At 42.1% G+C, this 18550-nt stretch overlaps 1 protein-coding gene across 1 annotated transcript; it reads left to right on the forward strand.

Annotated features, from left to right (window-relative positions):
- Positions 1 to 1041: 1041 nt before the first annotated feature.
- On the forward strand, positions 1042 to 10105 carry sts (steroid sulfatase (microsomal), isozyme S). Its single transcript, XM_061226997.1, has 11 exons — positions 1042 to 1135; positions 1387 to 1441; positions 2039 to 2192; positions 3065 to 3186; positions 3699 to 3821; positions 4602 to 5016; positions 5418 to 5554; positions 6937 to 7074; positions 7446 to 7605; positions 9197 to 9318; positions 9450 to 10105. Exons 2-11 carry the CDS (start codon positions 1429 to 1431, stop codon positions 9818 to 9820), a joined length of 1755 nt encoding a protein of 584 aa, XP_061082981.1. The 5' UTR covers positions 1042 to 1135; positions 1387 to 1428; the 3' UTR covers positions 9821 to 10105.
- Positions 10106 to 18550: the final 8445 nt, after the last annotated feature.

Raw genomic sequence — 18550 nt, forward strand, 5'->3', positions numbered from 1 at the left:
AAAGCAAATGCCATCTTGAACTACTTGGTATTACTACTTGGCTACTAATTACAGAGCTAAACTAATGTGAAACATGGCATGCTTCTTGTACGGGGTTCCTGCCCTATCCAACAAGGTATAATGTGTCATATTCAGGCAATGGACAGTTAGGAATATTGCTCCTTTTGCATTGCAGAATGAATACTTTGGGGATGGTTTATATAAACATACTCTTATATATTTGAATAAAACACACGAGAAGGTAAATTTTCTTGCATGTTATATCAAAAAAGCTTTTCTGATAAATTCTGGACAAAAAGATGTGCAGATATTTTGTATTTAGTGAGATTTGCGGACACTTGAGGACATCTGGGTGCAGTTTTGGGAATTTGAATGCCTGTAGATATCTTTATCATATAGTGTACACAAGTTGACATCAAGTTTGAGCTCAAATATAAAGTAGTTCTGGTTGGTTCTTGACTTTGAAATTGAGATATTCAATGCTATAGATAAACAAGGTGTTTTGTAATTTGTTTGTATTTTAGTGTAACGTTTGTGTAACGTTTGTGTATACTGTGCATGCTCTGACATAAATTTGTTCTGTCTGAAATTTCTGAATGGTAAAAGCCTCTTCTTTAATTTAAGTCTCATACCATGTTTGTGCAGTAAATCGCTTTCGAGATATTGACAGGACTATACTACTAGTGGGGGTTGTGGGTATATGTTTATGTTATGTTTTAGCCCAGTGCAACACCCGATTCAATGAACAAATGAACTAAGCATAGTCTTCATGATTATTGTTTTTTCAAAGATTGGACACCCCTGCAGTAAAGTTCAAGGACCATTGGTCAGACAGTGAATCTGAAGGAATTGTGCAAAAAGGCTAAAGAGCATTATACGTGACAGTAAAATGAATGCATACATTCATAGATGTTGTATCTCATGCGACCGCTTATTAGTCAGAAACTTTGGATTTCATCTGATGATAAAATATCAGCATTTCCCGGCAGAGGGCACTCTTCCATCATTCACCGCTTTGATTTTGGCATGGAAGGAAATGGATCTTCCCTCGTTCCTTTCCAACAAAATGATTCATCAGCACAACTCTGGAGATAGTAGTAGCAGAGACTATTCTCTTTGGTAGAGCTGACATAAGGTACATCAGCTAACACCATGTACACTATGTATTTAAACATAAACATCTCTCAGCTTTAAGTGCAATGATTAACGGAACATCATAAATGGTAAACTATAAACAGTTCGTCGAATTCAACGTTTTCAGCGATTTGTCAAAAGCGTTAATCATCGGAATTAAAGTTATAAAGCACATAATTTGATTACCAAGCCAATCCAACAACAAGCTATCACTACTGATGCTGTCCATGACACATATGACATCTATTATAGGCTTACTTCCTGGTTCTGTTACTGCAACTGAGAAATGCATTAATGTCTAGAAGAGGTAAGGAACGATTTCTACTGCTGTTTTTCAATAGTGCTTGTTGCCAATAATTAGGTAGCTAGCATTATTTTGAACAAATTCTTAAGCGATCGTTTCGGTAGTGGGTATGCAAGACATACATTTAATTCCAGCAAGGTTGTTGATAGATACGACTTTCCCACATTGCTGTTGAACGTTTAAACGTGTTATGTGTAGGTTCATTATATTTATTATATTCCTTTTTTTTATAAGATGACAATCATCCTTCGCCATTCTGATAAGTCCTCTGCGTTTTAAAGTCTGTTATAACCATTGGTTAGAACAAACTCCATAAAGACGTTTTCCAACCACAGTAACCTTGCACCTTGGACGTATGCCTGCTATCAGTCTCATTGACGCTCCCGTGCGTGCGTGCGTGCAGATTAGCTATGTTTGCATAGTAGCTTCAATGGGTTTAGAAAGAGAACAGCTCGCTTTGTTTAACTGTATTTAGACTGGGGTGACAACCACATATAACCATTGCTGACCGATTTTGTTTGATCTTTTGTCAGATATGTTTATGACCTTAATTCTGTAAGATAGAATTGCTAAAAGTCGTTTACCACATCTCATTACTAGGCAAAATGGAGCGTGCTTGGATCCTGCTACTTGGTCAGATATTCATGGGTGCTTGGAGTTTATCCAGGGAAGAAAAAGGGCCCAATTTTGTTCTCATGATGGTAGATGACCTGGGAATTGGCGACTTAGGATGCTACGGGAACGCAACTCTAAGGTTTGTCCTTAAGAGATCTCATCCTGACGAACGTGTGTAATAGGTGCCAATGGTAATGTTAAAGAGTCTGCCTTCAAGACTTTATTAAAGAACTTTGCCATTGGCATTGCAATGAAGGAACTATGATGCTTTGAAAGCTGGGTCCTGAGAGACAATCTATGGTTTTAGTAGCTAGAGGAGGACTTCAGCTACATTGAAATACATATTACCATTTAAGCTTCATAAAATATTTCTATATTTGTCATTCTAATGATTCTATATTTTAATATAACAGAAAACATACATTGATTGATTTGGACATCATTGGTAATACTGTAATTGCATTTTAAATTATTTTGCTGAATAGCTACATATCTAATATCTGCATACAATTTAAGCCATTTTATTCGATGATAAAAGCTGAGAATGTAATTTTTTAAAAATGGATTTTAAATAAGAATACACCAAACTATGGCCAATTACCTTATTCATATTATGAACGCTATTTGGTGTTCCTGTTCCTGGAGTAAATTGATTTGGCCCAGGTACCACATTGTCAATACCAGACAACATGTTGCTTGGAAACAGCTGGCGACCTCTGCGTTCATTTATTAGTGTGATGGAATGTTGAGGTAAAAATACACCACCAAAATACTGCAGAGCTTGCACATAGTCTAAGAAAATGCTGAAAATGTAATCGCGTTTAACACAGAAACCCATGTGCAATTGCAGCAACATACTTTTGCGTAACGGTGTGTTAAAGAGCCACTGCATTGCAGCTTGTAGTAGGTGTGGCATTAGAGCTGTCTGATATTGAGATAGGGGCACTGCCATGGGGTAGTAATTTGAGGAGCTCTTAAGGTGCAGGTAAGTGTGATTACATGTGTCTGTAGGACCCCCAATATTGACCGGTTGGCCCAGGAGGGGGTGAAGCTGACCCAGCACATCGCTGCTGCACCCCTGTGCACCCCCAGCAGAGCTGCCTTCCTCACCGGCCGCTATGCAGTCAGATCAGGTATTATAACACAGGGCACCTGCTTGTTTCTATTTGAAAAGGTTCCACAGGTGATATTGGAATCTAAAGGCCTGAGCTTGTTTATATGGATAACGCACACACTCAAATAAAATAGAATTGAATGCAATGAAACCCCCAGAGATAATATCATGCTGAGAATGGAGTTTTTGAACTGAAAATAAATGGGTTTTAATGTCAAAATACACTACTGCTTTGTTTTGGACTCTATATCTCATTTTGTAGTTGTAAACATTAGTTTTAGCTACCAGCAATAAACCAATATTCAAATCAGACACCAGTGGTAATTGGGATTTCAGAACTTTAATTCGCCAATTTTTTTTATTTATTTGTATTTTTTTTTTTTTATGTTAGCCTTCTGAACGGTCACGTTTTCGCCAACTTTGACTCTTTGATCTCTTCCGCAAACTAAACTGTAATTTTGTTCTGCTCTCTCTTTGCAGCAAACACTGTTCACTTTTCCATATTCTTGACTGATGACTGATTTCCTCTAGGCATGGCCGGCTATGGGAAGCTAGGTGTGTTCATCATGACAGCTGCATCTGGGGGTCTCCCGGAACAGGAAGTCACATTCGCTGAACTTGCCAAACAGCAAGGATACGCCACGTCGCTCATAGGTACAGCACATTGTTTTATATTTATTCCTGTTAGTTTTGCAATTCAGGTGATGTATACACTGACTTCATAATATCTGCAAACTGGGGGGGGGGGCAGCCTAGTGGCTAAGGTACATGACTGGGACCCAGAAGGTTGGTGATTCAAGCCCTGGTGTAGCCACGATAAGACACACACAGCTGTTTGGCCCTTGAGCAAGGCAATTAACCCCTCATTGCTTAAAATTGTGCATCTGACAGTAGTGCTGTATGATAAGACTGAGATGGCTAAACCTCTATTATTATAATTCATTTTATTAGTTTATGTGTAAAATATGTCCTGAGACTTGTTTTCTGCACTAAAATATTCCGCAATTCAGCTACAGTAAGTCCTTGCAGTGCACTACTAACCAATTAGGGGCAGCCTGTTGCCTAGTGGCTCAGGTACATGATTGGAACCCTGAAGATCGGTGGTCGAGCCGCAATAAGATTAACACAGCTGTTGGGCAAGGCCCTTGACTCTGTATTGCTCCAGGGGGGATTGGCCCCTCCTTAATCAAATAACTAAGTTGCTTTGGATAAATGCATCAGCTAAATAGAAAATTAATAAATGAGTAACTACTGTACCTTGGCAGGTTTTGAGCTTGAAGTTACAGTAGATGTGAGGAGTGGAAGCTAGAGTGGGAGTGTGTGTGGTCAGAAAAATATGAGATATTGCTGCACTTGGCCTATGTTAAAAGAGTCACATTCGGTATTTTTTTTACAACTTTGTGACAAGTTTCAAGTTTCAAGTTTTAACTGCAGGCAAGTGGCACCTGGGATTGAACTGTGAACGAAGCGACGACTTCTGCCACCATCCAAACTGGCATGGCTTTGACCACTTCTACGGCATCACCATGACCAACATGCGCGACTGCCAGCCTGGTCACGGTTCCATCCTGTACATGATCTCCAGCCACATCCCCACTCGTAGCATTGGGGTTGCTATAGGGACTGTGGCTGTCCTACACGTCTTGGGGGTCATTTCGGTGACACGGAAGATGCTCTTATGCTTTAGCCTGGTTCCAGCTGTATTCCTGGCTCTCTTCGCTGTTGTTGTTTTCACGTACCCTTATTTAAACTGCTTCCTAATGAGGAACCAGGAGATTGTGGAGCAGCCCTTTTTATCTGAAAACCTAACCCAAAGGATGACTCACGAAGCCATACAGTTTTTGCAGAGGTTAGCTTTTTAAGTCTTTCTTTATAAGTAATTCAGCTTTGCAGCAGTGTGTTGTGTTATTATTATGAATCCTTTATTTTAATAGGTGGTCACATTGAGATACTCTTTTTCAAGTGAGACCTATATACATAGGTAAAAAACACATACAGGCATAGAGACAGACAGATACAAAGGCACACGTTACAAATGTTAAGTGTATAGTGTGTCTTCTGAGGAACAAACTGACATGCTCTTACTTTGGTATATGATTTATTATTTAACATCAGGTAACCAGGATGAAAATACCCAGCATTCATTCTGTATTTGCTAAATTAAATCAAATGTTAGGACAGTTTAACTTTTTTTTATGAATGATTTAATGCCTTTGCTTGTAATGGGATGAATGTAATGTCATTCCTCAGGAACTCGGAGAGACCATTCCTGCTGTTCTTCTCCTTCGTCCAAGTGCACACAGCGCTCTTTGCGTCTGCGGCGTTCCGGGGCAGGAGCCGGCACGGTCTCTATGGCGACACGGTAGAGGAGGTGGACTGGAGTGTGGGTGCGTGTCGTGACCTTGTGCACACTGACCGGGTCGCTTTTCAACTGGGTGCTAATCTAGGACTTCCCTCACATTACAATATCATTATCCTCTTTTGGATAATCAGAATATCAACTAAAATTATCTGAAATTTTGATTGATTTTTGGTTAAACTTACTTGAATTGTGTCTTGTGCATTGATGACTGAACTAAATTATGTGGCTACAGGGTTGCTCCTCCTTATAAGACACAGTTACAGTGAATGTGTATGCTGAATTTTGGTACAGAATTTTAGTACTAAATTTTGAACTTTCCAGTGCCAACTGCAGGGCGGTGGACAGTTGTAACAGCTGCATGTGATGTGCACTTCTCTGAGTCGATGACTGTGTGGCTCAGCTGGTGGACTAGTAGTGGCAGCTGGCTGAGAATGCTTCATTGGAGAGGCTATACTTGCCTGTACTTTCATGAACTGACTGAGGACAGTGCAGCAATAATGCCAGCTTAGAAGTGCAGAGTGACACACCAAAATAGGATAAACATAAAGTTGGGATAAAGATGTGGTTAAAAGCACTTCTTTTGAAGCATGGGTATAGTTTGTCTATGGTGGTGATTGATCCCGGCGGGCCCCTATGTATGCTGGCTTTCGTTCAAACTACAGAATCCCAGAATTTTAACAAGCTGTTAATCTCTTATTACACTTTTTATGTTTTGAGGAATTAATTATCCTCTTAAGCCACATTGTTACTAAAAGCTATGTAAGTCACATAAAAGTCACATTTTTACTTTGTGCTATATTGCAAATGATTACATAATGTTAAAACTCAATTAAAGACTGAGGTGAATCAATAGGCTCTTGATTAATGAAAGGGTAGGCTACTAAAACCATTTGGTAGATAACTAAAAATTCAAAAAGACAAAGCAACTGAGCTAAGCCTCCATTGTGTTAACAACAAAGGGAAACAAATATTTAAGAACTTAAAACAGATGTTCACCAACCGTAACTGAGCAAAAGAGATTGGCTGGAACAAAAATCATCATGCACAGGAGTACTGTACATGTGCACATCGGCATCTTGTCGTGTTAGACCTATGCTAAATATGTTCATCTACTCCTAACACCCTGCTATTTTTTATTTCTATGAATAGACGCTGCACATTGTGGGATAGATTTTTACAGGGTCAGAATGGAATGATTTTTCTGTAACAAACTCATCCCACTGCCTGTCATTGTCTCCCACAGTGCTGGTGTGGTCATAAGGATATTCTTGACTCTGTGTTTGGGTGCTGGTGTGGTCATGAGGTTATGCTTATCTCGGTGTGTTTGGGTGCTGGTGTGGTCATGAGGATACGCTTGACTCTGTGTTTGGGTTTTCATCCTCCTGCACTTGGCTGCTCTGTCCTCAGGAAAGCTAATGGAGACCTTGGACTCCTTGGGGCTCCGTGAGAACACTCTGCTCTACCTGACCTCTGATCATGGGGCACACCTGGAGGAGATATCCTCCAATGGGGAAGTGCATGGGGGCTGGAATGGCATCTACAAAGGTAGTCAGTGCATATTACTGCTAAATGTGTGTGTGAAAGTTGAAGTGTGTCTGCGACAGCGAAAAAATACTACTACTTAATTTTCCCATTGACTCTTTTTTTTAAAAATGCCTGCTGTTAATCTCTGGTGAAGTCATACCGGAGTCATTTGAGTCAGTGAGATTCGAGACAGTATGTATTTCATGAGTACTGAATAGATGGGCTCCAGATTGTTTGCAACAGTAAACTTTGTTAAGGAAGCTATGCTGTAGCCATCCAGAAGTTAAATATTTTCTTTCATTGTTTTGCTGTACAAATTGGATTATTTGGTGCAGAATTAAACACATCACCCACACATCTGTGTTTAATTCTTTAATCTTGCCTCTCCACAGCGGGGAAATCCACCAACTGGGAGGGAGGGATTAGGGTTCCAGGAATCCTTCGATGGAGCGGTGTGTTACCCGGTAACAAGAGCATCGATGAACCCACAAGCAACATGGACATATTCCCAACTGTCGCAAAGCTGATAGGAGCAGGAACACCTGAAGACAGGTGAGCTTAGGCACAGCAGATATACTGGTCTGTTCAGGTTTAAGTGCAATTAAAAGCTTTGCAGTTCACATACATTTTCTGTTACTTGCCTTGGCCTGCTCCCAGCGTGTGGAGGGTGTGTTCTAGCAGTCTAGTTTATCAGTGTAGTATTATTGATTCCACTCTATTGTAAAGCACAGTAAAACAAGTCAAATTAATTCCTGTCTACTTGGATACATACATGAGGTAAAATAATGTTCACATACTGCTGATACCAAAGCCTGCTAATGAATCAGGACAGGAAGCATATTGCATTTAATTTGTCTAGTTAAGTTCTTAGTTTTATGGTATGGTTTTGAAAAGTGGCTATAGTTAGTCACCTTGCTTGTGCTGGGCTGAGAGGGAAAAATCCACCCTTGTAATAAGGAGGCAATCCAGTCAGGAATACACTTCACACTGGATCCAATTATAAGGGTCTTTATTTCTGCAGAAAGCGTAAGCCTGCTGACAACACTGTACTAAAATAGGCTTTATTTACAGCGATCCCTTACAGCCTGGAATAGGGACTGTGCAAATGCGTGCATGCCAGTTTTAAGGACAAATACGTTGTTTCATAACTTGTTCTCATCCTCATGGCCTGTAGGAGTTGGACCTTTCTGGCTTGGAAGATGTTGGTACTGTATCTGGCTCACACTGTTTACTCAGTCATTCATGAAAAAGATAGAAGCAATGCTGATGTAACACATAATTATATACATACTATGTACACTCTGTGAGCACTTACGTACTTATGTTTTAGACTTATTGGTCTTCTCCTGCTGTAGCCTATCCACTTAAGAGGTTTTACACGTTGTGCGTTCAGAGATGCTCTTCTGCATTCCACTGCGTGTTTGTGCCTGCGGAACTGCTGCTCACTGGATGTTTTTCACACCATTCTCTGCAAACAAAGACTGTTGTGCGTGACAACCCCAGGAGATCAGCAGTTCCTGCGATATTCAAATCACCAACAATCATTCCACAGTCAAAGTCACTTGGATCACATTTCTTCCCCATTCTGACATTCAGTCTGAAAAACAGCTGAACCTCTTGACCATGTCTGCATTCTTTTATGTATTTAGTTGCTGTCACATAATTGGCTGAATACATATTTGCATTAGCAAGTTAGTGTACAGGTCTACCTAATAAAGTATATATATGTATATATACTGTATATGTGAAAATAAATATAATGAGAATAATGATATGGACAACAACATGTTAAACCTTCGCTTGTCAACTAAATTTGCTATCTATAGTCTATGCAACAAGTTTCTTGCTAGTTAATGTTAACATGCTAACCTTAGCACAATCATTCACTGCTCTCTTTGAAAACCCAATTTGATAGGAACAGTTTAATTGCTAAAATAAGTCTGCTCTATTATGTTTGTATAATAACAAAAATACAAATTAATGTAAGATAATAATGCTATTTGAACTATGCCATTTCAACTTGAAGCCAAATGGCAGGCAAGGTGTCACCATTAGGTTTACTCGGCAGTCCGTGAACTTTATGGTTATTTAGTTTGCACTGATGATGATGATGTTTGCACTGAACGGTATTGTTTGTGTTTAGGGAAATTGATGGACGTGACCTGATGCCCCTCCTGCTGGGTGAAGTTGAGCGATCGGAGCACGAGTTTCTTTTCCACTACTGTAACGCCTATCTGAACGCTGTGAGGTGGCGACCCGCAAACAGTGAGCCACTTATCCTCTCCAGCCACGCCAAAAGATTTCCACTGGAAAAACTTACTAAAAATAAAGAAACAACAGCTTGAGCTTGAAATTTCACACCTGTATTTTAAAGTGTCATGGTCTCTCTTTCTCAGGTGATTCCACATGGAAGGCGTTTTTCTTCACTCAGAACTTTTCCCCGGAGAATTCGACGGCCTGTTTACACACTCACGTGTGTTTCTGCACGGAGGAATACGTGACGTACCACGACCCCCCCCTGCTGTTCGACCTCTCCAGAGACCCTTCGGAGACCACGCCTCTGACGGAGCGGGAGGTGCCGGACTTCCACGCCGTCCTGGACGTCATGCGCCGGGCGGCGAGCCGCCACGCCCGCTCCGTCGCCCCCGTGCCCAATCAGCTGTCCCTGGGGTACCAGCTGTGGAAGCCCTGGCTGCAGCCCTGCTGCTCCACCCTGTCTCAGCTCTGCACCTGCAGCAGAGATGACCCCCCTGAAGGGGGTGACTAGCCCCAGGCCTGCCTTAGCCCCTCCGCTGAGGCCATGTTGAATGCAGCATCTTTTTTTTTATAGCCGATGTACGCTCGCTGATAATAGACACATTGTCACTTTGTTCCGAGATGTCGGCAAATATGTCTATTGTAAATGTTTTGTGGGCCTGGTTCCCGAAAAAGGCTGCGTTCTCTGCAGCACTTGTCAGCATTTTGTGCTATTTCTGTTGTGCAGATATGGCAGTTTGTTGGCAGTTACATAGGGGATCCTATGTTACATTTACATTAAAATGGGTGTGTTAAAGAGCCTTTTAGTAAGAATCAATGGGGAAAAGGAGAGAGCAACACTACACTCACTGAGCAATTTATTAGGTAGACATTTACACCAGCTTATTAATGCAAATATTTAATTATCTGCCAATCATTTGGCAGCAACTAAATTCATAGAAGCATGCAGACATGGTAAAGAGGTTCAGCTGTTTTTCAGACCAAATGTCAGAATGGGGGAGAAATGTGATGTAAGTGACTTTGACCGTGGAATGATTGTTGGTGCCAGACAGGGTGGTTTGAGTATCTCAAAAACTGCTGATCTCCTGTGATTTTCATGCAAAACAGTCTCTAGAGTATGCAGAGAATGGTGCAAAAAACAAAAAAACATCCAGTGAGCAGCAGGCGAAAATGCCTTGTTAATGAGAGCAGTCAGAGGATAAAGGTCAGACTAGTCAAAGTTGACAGGAAGGTGACAGTAACACAAATAACCACACATTACAACAGTGGTATGCAGAAGAGCATCTCTGAACACACAACATGTCAAACCTTTTAAGTGGATAGGCTACAGCAGCTGAAACCAATAAGTCAAAGAAATAAGTAATAAATACCTAATAAAGTGCTCAGTGAATCCATCCATCCATCCATTATCTTAACCCGCTTATCCTGAACAGGGTCGCAGGGGGGCTGGAGCCTGTCCCAGCATACATTGGGCGAAAGGCAGGAATACACCCTGGACAGGTCGCCAGTCCATCACAGGGCACACACACCATTCACTCACACATTCATACCTATGGGCAATTTAGACTCTCCAATCCGCCTAACCTGCATGTCTTTGGACTGTGGGAGGAAACCGGAGTTCCCGGAGGAAACCCACGCAGACACGGGGAGAACATGCAAACTCCGCACAGAGAGGCCCCGGCCGACGGGGATTCGAACCCAGGACCTCCTTGCTGTGAGGCGGCAGTGCTACCCACTGCACCATCCGTGCCGCCCTGCTCAGTGAATGCATTTATTAATTCATTTAGTTATTTATTTTGGTCCTTAAAAACAATAGTAACAAAGTGAATAGAAATATACCTAGAAAACAACAAAACAACAAATCAAGACAATAATTTAATGATCGAAAAGGTATCGCCTAAAGCCTTAGCTTATTATACTTGTCTTTCTTGTCGGACCTCCCTAGTGAGTTATTTGATTGATGGTCATCTAGCCTTTGGATTTTAGCATTATTGCACTTTCATATGCAAGCTAAATGCCTGCGCTGGGAATGTGCTATTAAGGCAATTCATTGAAACGTCAGTCATTCCACAATATCTGTTGTGGGTCACATCATGTTGTATACTAAAACTTGAGTCATTCTCAAGTGCAAATCTCAATTGTTTTTATTTGATAAGACCAGTGTACCAATAGATATGATCTTATTGTTTTTTTATGTTTCAACTTTTTTTTTTTTTTTTTGCTAGAAAGAAAAATGCAGCTTCAAGGAAAGGGTGTTTACTCCGGAGACACCTCCGGTAGGCTTGGTGAGGGCAGTGTGTCTCGGTATGTGAGAAAGTAAGGAGGCCTTATTAGCATTTTAATTGTGAGGTATGATTGCGGTTCAGGTTCGTGTGGTCATGGGGGCCATTGATGAAATGCATTACACAGGTTTAGGGGTGCAGTCCCAGGGCCCCTGGAAATGCACTGAGAAACCGGCAGATGTCCCGGCGAATCAGACCCACCGTGTCTGAAGAACTGGCTGCTCCTCTCGCTTTTTTGTCAGATGTGTCAGCTTGGCCTCGGTGAAGTTATTTGATTACTGGAGACGGCGAAGGGGCCACCCAGATCCCTGGCAGGTTGACTGAGTTAGTCATTAACGACTTGGCACCAGCCATTTTGGCTCAGCCCAGTCCTCAGGCATGCATAGCATCTGCATTCAGGCGCTTGGCACCGCCGGCGGTTTGATCGGCCCTGTGTTTCGGGCCGCTCAATGAGAGGTCCGCGGGTATTGGAAGAGAGCAGATCCGTTCAGGAGATTGCGCTTAACCTCTCTGCACTGTGTAATGACTGAATTTGTGCATTCGTGCCCCGCTGGCCCTGGCTCACTCAGCCCTGTGGCGGCCGTCACATTGCCTGCCATCTCTGTCATCGCTGCTCTGCTCTTCACGCCAGCTCCAGCGCGTCACACTTCCTCATTAGCTCCCGTTTCACTGGGTCTGCATTGTTTTTGTGATCGTCCCAAAAAATCCTCATTTGTGTACTCTCAGCTTTTCTGGAGCGTTTTTATCGTTTTATTTTTGTATATGATTCAAGGCCGGTTACACTGGTTTCTCCGGAAGCGGGCTCAAGGAATCCATGCAGTCCTGGCATGACTGTCTCAATGTTCAGGACACAGTTCTATGTTTATCTGATTATGTTTTTAAGCTGGGTAGAATAGTCACTGTGCTGCATTTGAGATCTGGACCAGGTCTGCTTATTATGGCCACCGTTTATTGCAAAGTTTTGATCGATGAATCATGTAAAGTGGTGGTGTTTTGGGCTTGTGCTTGCATGTCCAGGGAGGTAAAAGGAGCACACAAAGGTGTTGAATAACCTGTCTGGATAATCCTTTCCGTACTGGATAAATTACACCAGACTGGTCTTGGTATCACCTCCCCCTCTCTCTGCCTTCTTGTAGACTTAGTGCTATCACAACGTTCTATCCTATCACTGAAATGGCAAAATCCAGAATAAGAAACAGTTAGAAACTAGGAACTTGAAAGTAAATAAATCATCTATAAAATAATTGACACAAATGCATTCCAGTCCTACATACATTCCCATACTAAAAATAATAGCATTTCACCATGCCAACTACAGACAATATGATGTGCTGTAGTGATTACACCATGCCAACTACAGACAAAAAGATGTGTAGTGATTACACCATGCCAACTACAGACAAAAAGATGTGTAGTGATTACACCATGCCAACTACAGACAATAAGATGTGCTGTAGTGATTACACCATGCCAACTACAGACAATATGATGTGCTGTAGTGATTACACCATGCCAACTACAGACAATATAATGTGCTGTAGTGGTTACACCATGCCAACTACAGACAATATAATGTGCTGTAGTGATTACACCATGCCAACTACAGACAATATGATGTGCTGTAGTGATTACACCATGCCAACTACAGACAATAAGATGTGTTGTGATTACACCATGCCAAGTGTTAGTGATTATTCCTCTCTTTTTCTTTTACCCATTCTCTTGTGTTGGTTTGTCTTGTATCTCTGGTCAGTCCTGCATATGTCTGGATTACAGTACGTGGGGGTGTTGTGGGTAAGCAGATAGTGGGAGTGGGAGTTCAGATGAATGCAGGAGTATTAATTCATCAAGTTTAAAAATAAATGAAATAAATGTGTGATGCATTCCAGAAATGCAAGTCGGCTTCAGATTAAGAGGCATCTTCATTGATTCATCCAACCTGTGGATAATTGGACTATTCACCTGGGAAGCTTACATATGTACCTTGCATAAAATAAAAAACACACCGTGCTATTCCACACTGATTTCAAGTTGAATGCTTTTCGATTTTGTCCGTGAGCGTGTAAACGAAAGGAGCATACCGATCAGATGAAACCCGGAGCGGCAGGGGAAAACTGTTTTGGGATTTGAAGCAGGCAACACCTTTAGGAGAGTCACAGAGCACTCCAAGCTCCCTCGTCAGGTGTGAGACTCACACGTAGAGAAGTGGGGGCCACAGAGACCAAACGGGGAGCTGCATTTCTTTTAGCTTCCTGCCACCAGTCTTAGACAAGATGTGGACGGCCTGTAGAGTAGTGGTTAAGGTACATGACTGGGACAGCCTGTAGTGTAGTGGTTAAGGTACATGACTGGGGCAGCCTGTAGTGTAGTGGTTAAGGTACATGACTGGAGCAGCCTGTAGTGTAGTGGTTAAGGTACATGACTGGGGCAGCCTGTAGTGTAGTGGTTAAGGTACATGACTGGGACAGCCTGTAGCATAGTGGTTAAGGTACATGACTGGAGCAGCCTGTAGTGTAGTGGTTAAGGTACATGACTGGGGCAGCCCGTAGCATAGTGGTTAAGGTACATGACTGGAGCAGCCTGTAGTGTAGTGGTTAAGGTACATGACTGGGGCAGCCTGTAGCGTAGTGGTTAAGGTACATGACTGGAGCAGCCTGTAGCCTAGTGGTGAAGGTACATGACTGGGACAGCCTGTAGTGTAGTGGTTAAGGTACATGACCCTGTAGCGTAGTGGTTAAGGTACATGACTGGGGCAGCCTGTAGTGTAGTGGTTAAGGTACATGACTGGGGCAGCCTGTAGTGTAGTGGTTAAGGTACATGACTGGAGCAGCCTGTAGTGTAGTGGTGAAGGTACATGACTGGGGCAGCCTGTAGTGTAGTGGTTAAGGTACATGACTGGGACAGCCTGTAGCATAGTGGTTAAGGTACATGACTGGAGCAGCCTGTAGCGTAGTGGTTAAGGTACATGACTGGAGCAGCCTGTAGCGTAGTGGTTAAGGTACATGACTGGAGCAGCCTGTAGCCTAGTGGTGAAGGTACATGACTGGGACAGTCTGTAGTGTAGTGGTTAAGGTACATGACCCTGTAGCATAGTGGTTAAGGTACATGACTGGAGCAGCCTGTAGTGTAGTGGTTAAGGTACATGACTGGGGCAGCCTGTAGCGTAGTGGTTAAGGTACATGACTGGAGCAGCCTGTAGCCTAGTGGTGAAGGTACATGACTGGGACAGCCTGTAGTGTAGTGGTTAAGGTACATGACCCTGTAGTGTAGTGGTTAAGGTACATGACTGGGACAGCCTGTAGCGTTGTGGTTAAGGTACATGACTGGGGCAGCCTGTAGTGTAGTGGTTAAGGTACATGACTGGGGCAGCCTGTAGCGTAGTGGTTAAGGTACATGACTGGGGCAGCCTGTAGCGTAGTGGTTAAGGTACATGACTGGGACAGCCTGTAGCGTAGTGGTTAAGGTACATGACTGGGACAGCCTGTAGCGAAGTGGTTAAGGTACATGACTGGGGCAGCCTGTAGTGTAGTCGTTAAGGTACATGACTGGGGCAGCCTGTAGTGTAGTCGTTAAGGTACATGACTGGGGCAGCCTGTAGTGTAGTGGTTAAGGTACATGACTGGGACCCACAAGGTCGGTGGTTCGATCCCCGGTTCGATCCATTGTTGTTTTTACTGGGATCTGTTTCATCAGACGACGCTCACCTGTGAAATTTTAGGCCAGTTCACTCTCCCCCCGTGACCTGATGCTGTCACACTGTGCCCGTGCTCTCTGCCTCAGTGCAGCCGTGTGTGTGTGTGTGTGTGTGTGTGTGTGTGTGCGTGCGTGCGAGTGTGTGAGAGAGCCCCAGATAGCCCAGCACTAATCCCTATACTCCCTATACTATGCCACAGAACTTTTACATAGTTACACATTCACTCCAAGTTTTCTGTATATGAATAAAAGGTCCAGTTCTGTTCACATATATACACATGTAACAGGGAAATTCCCTGGTTGGGCCAACAGCAAGGTTTGTTTTTTATTGCAATTAAATTAGGGCTGTAAATAAAGGGCCGTATATACCAGTTTTTTCTGTTCTTTTCTCCATATTATAATTTAATATGACCATCCAGTGGAAGACAATGAAAATACAAAAAAAGCTAAAGTTGTAAACTCTCTTATTATATAGCAGTGGCTAATATAATTTAAACAAGGGCTCCTTTGGAAAGTGTGGGTCTGTAAAACACAGATGAGGGAATCTCTGTGGCCCCTGACCATGAATAATGGACACTACAGCCAGTCTGAATTAGCAAATTTCTAAGTCATTACGGGCATGGCATGGGCCTCGCTGCTATTGAAGAAAGCCCTGAGCTGTTAGCAATGTAATTTCCCCTGTAAGCTTGCGAGTAGGTGTGGAAGACGTGATGTAAGTGTGAATAGACAATAATTGCTTTTTCCCAAAGTCTTCTGCTTCCACATAAAATGGGGGGGTGGCGAAGGATGTTTATGTTTTGAAGCATGAAAACCTAATTGGTCTCGTCAGGAAGGGATTTCCTATATTAAACCGGCAGGTGGTAGCGACTTGGAAGAGCTTCGGCCTGTAATTTTAAGCTAAACACTTTCAGGCTGTTCATCGAAGATGCTCATTCCTGCCAAACATTCAATGTGTGTAGCAAAGTTATCCCACAGCAACTTCCTCTCACTCATAAACACACACACACACAGCGGAAAAGTTGGTGTGAAAAGCAATGCATGCCTCATTTAATAAAAGCACATGTGCATGTGTGTCACATAAATGTACAGTGGGCTTGAGAAGGATTGGCACCCTTGATATATGCACAGAATATACTGTAACCTAAAATATAGTTATTGGCATTGAGCTTTATTTTCCAACATGAGCTTTTTTTCTTAAGGGTCCCAATAATTCTGGAGCCCACTGTATGTGCCCCCACACAGTTCATTTCACCTCTTTGTTTTCAGGGGTTTAATGTTTTAAATATGTATAGACACTATCCTTTTTAATGCTTACAGTATTCTGCTGTTAGGGCATCCAAATAAATCTAAATTTGTTTGTGGAGTATATACAGTATAAATATATATTTTTATTATTAGGAATAGATCTTTACATACAAGGTGTATGGAGAATACTACAAGAATAGTACATCACCATATGTGCAATGTATTGAGTACTGTGTGAAACAATTACTTCTTACTCAGTAACCTCCTATTCTCATATGGCATATGCAACCCTCTGCTACTAAATCAAGCACAATAAAGAAAATAGATTAAAAGCAGTGGATTAAAAGCCATCCCATTTTCAGTGACAAAATGTATTAATTTCTGTGTGCCATAAATATGTGCTTGTGAATCTATTCATTTGAATGTGCTCTGGGCCTCTGGCTAAAGAGGGCATTGGGTTGGTGGAGGCCAGCACTGTTTTCTACATATGTTAAAGAATGCTCATCCCTGTTTTTAGTCTAAAATTTAAGTGCAAAACATTTTTCAACTATTTAAATGATGCAAGCATTTTCATTTAAGTGAGTGCAATGCGGAATTGAATTTAGATAGTGAATTTAGAAGTTTCTTTAAAAGTGCTTGCTCTTAGTGTGCAAACAGCTGTGTTGCTGGGTGTTGATTATGGGGGAAGAGTTGCAAAACAACAATGTGAACCTGCTAATTCATGCTGAACCTGAGCCATCTCCGCTTGTGCTGCTCGTATGCATGAGAGAGGCCACTGAAGAGCGATAACAATGCCAGTCTCAATCTCCTCCCGTGTCCTCAGCACGACCTTTCATGTAACCTTCAGTTCCTTGTCCTGGTTACAGTCAATATCCATTTCTGTTGAATACCAATTTGGAGCGCAAGAGTCCCTAAAATAGTCTGAAACCGGAGAAGTCGGACTGAATTAAGCGTCCCCTCCTCAGGCGTGCAGGAAATGGGCAGATATGAGGAGAAGCACTTTCAGACGGGGGGGATATTGTACACCGCCTTATTGAGTTGACAGCTGCGTGCTCATTTGAAAGAAACAGAATGTATAAATTCTGACGGAATTCAATTGAACGGAAAACCCCAATTAAGCCAATTTGAAAGTTGTCTACTTGGCAATACATTACTGTGAGGTAAATACACTATTAAATATAACAATATAGGGAAAATGTGGTGTTTGCCAATGCATGACAGAAGAGAAAAGGGTAAACTTTCATGAAGTATACTCTAAAAACATTGATTACATTAACAAAAGCTGACACTGTTTCCCTGCTGAATTTCTGCATATCTTACCAAAGACACCACTGAAATGTTAAATACTGATGGCGACATGTTGGCCTCTAAGTGTTATCAGGCCTCTTCCACATCAAATCGCATGTGTCTTTATGCTAGAAACAAGTGACAAAAACCATTTTGTGTCCTCTTTACTGTATGTTCTCCCATCTTTCTTCTCCTCCCCAATTTGGAAAGGCCAGATTGCTTCCCAGGTTCCTACTATGCCACCTGCACCCAGGCTTCAGGAGCACTGCGGTGTGTATCTGCTGTAAGGGTAATTTTCTTAATTGATTCTTAATTGACAACGTTTTGTTAACAAAGACAATCACGTGATTACAAATAACCTTTTAGTGATAATCCTTATTACTATTAGACCACTTTCTGAATTAAGTGCCTACTATGAGTCTTCTCTCTCCCAGCGGACAGACAGCCTTTGACCTTAATGTCTCTGCTTCTCAGCTAGCACATTCCGGTCTTACAGCAAGGTCAACAAGGGGTATTCAGAAGACAAAATACTGATAAATGTTAGTGGCCAGCTTCATGTCTTTTTGTTTTGGTAAAGCGCCCCCTTCTGGAAAAGTGTGTATAAGAGTCTTACTATGTCTGATTCAAATCAGAAAGCCGGTAGGCTTTCTTACTTTCTGTCATTTCTTTGCAAATAAATACAAAAGTTAAACTCAAGTATAGCTATCGTTGTTTTTACTGGCATCTGTTTCATC

Source organism: Conger conger, chromosome 17 (genome assembly GCF_963514075.1).
Source record: "Conger conger chromosome 17, fConCon1.1, whole genome shotgun sequence".
Classification (NCBI taxonomy): domain Eukaryota; kingdom Metazoa; phylum Chordata; class Actinopteri; order Anguilliformes; family Congridae; genus Conger; species Conger conger.

Excerpts from the sequence above, each read along its gene's own strand:
- sts (XM_061226997.1), top strand. Across the intron at positions 2,193-3,064 it reads TACGGGAACGCAACTCTAAG|GACCCCCAATATTGACCGGT; the intron begins GTTTGTCCTTAA and ends ATGTGTCTGTAG. Across the intron at positions 7,606-9,196 it reads GCAGGAACACCTGAAGACAG|GGAAATTGATGGACGTGACC; the intron begins GTGAGCTTAGGC and ends GTTTGTGTTTAG.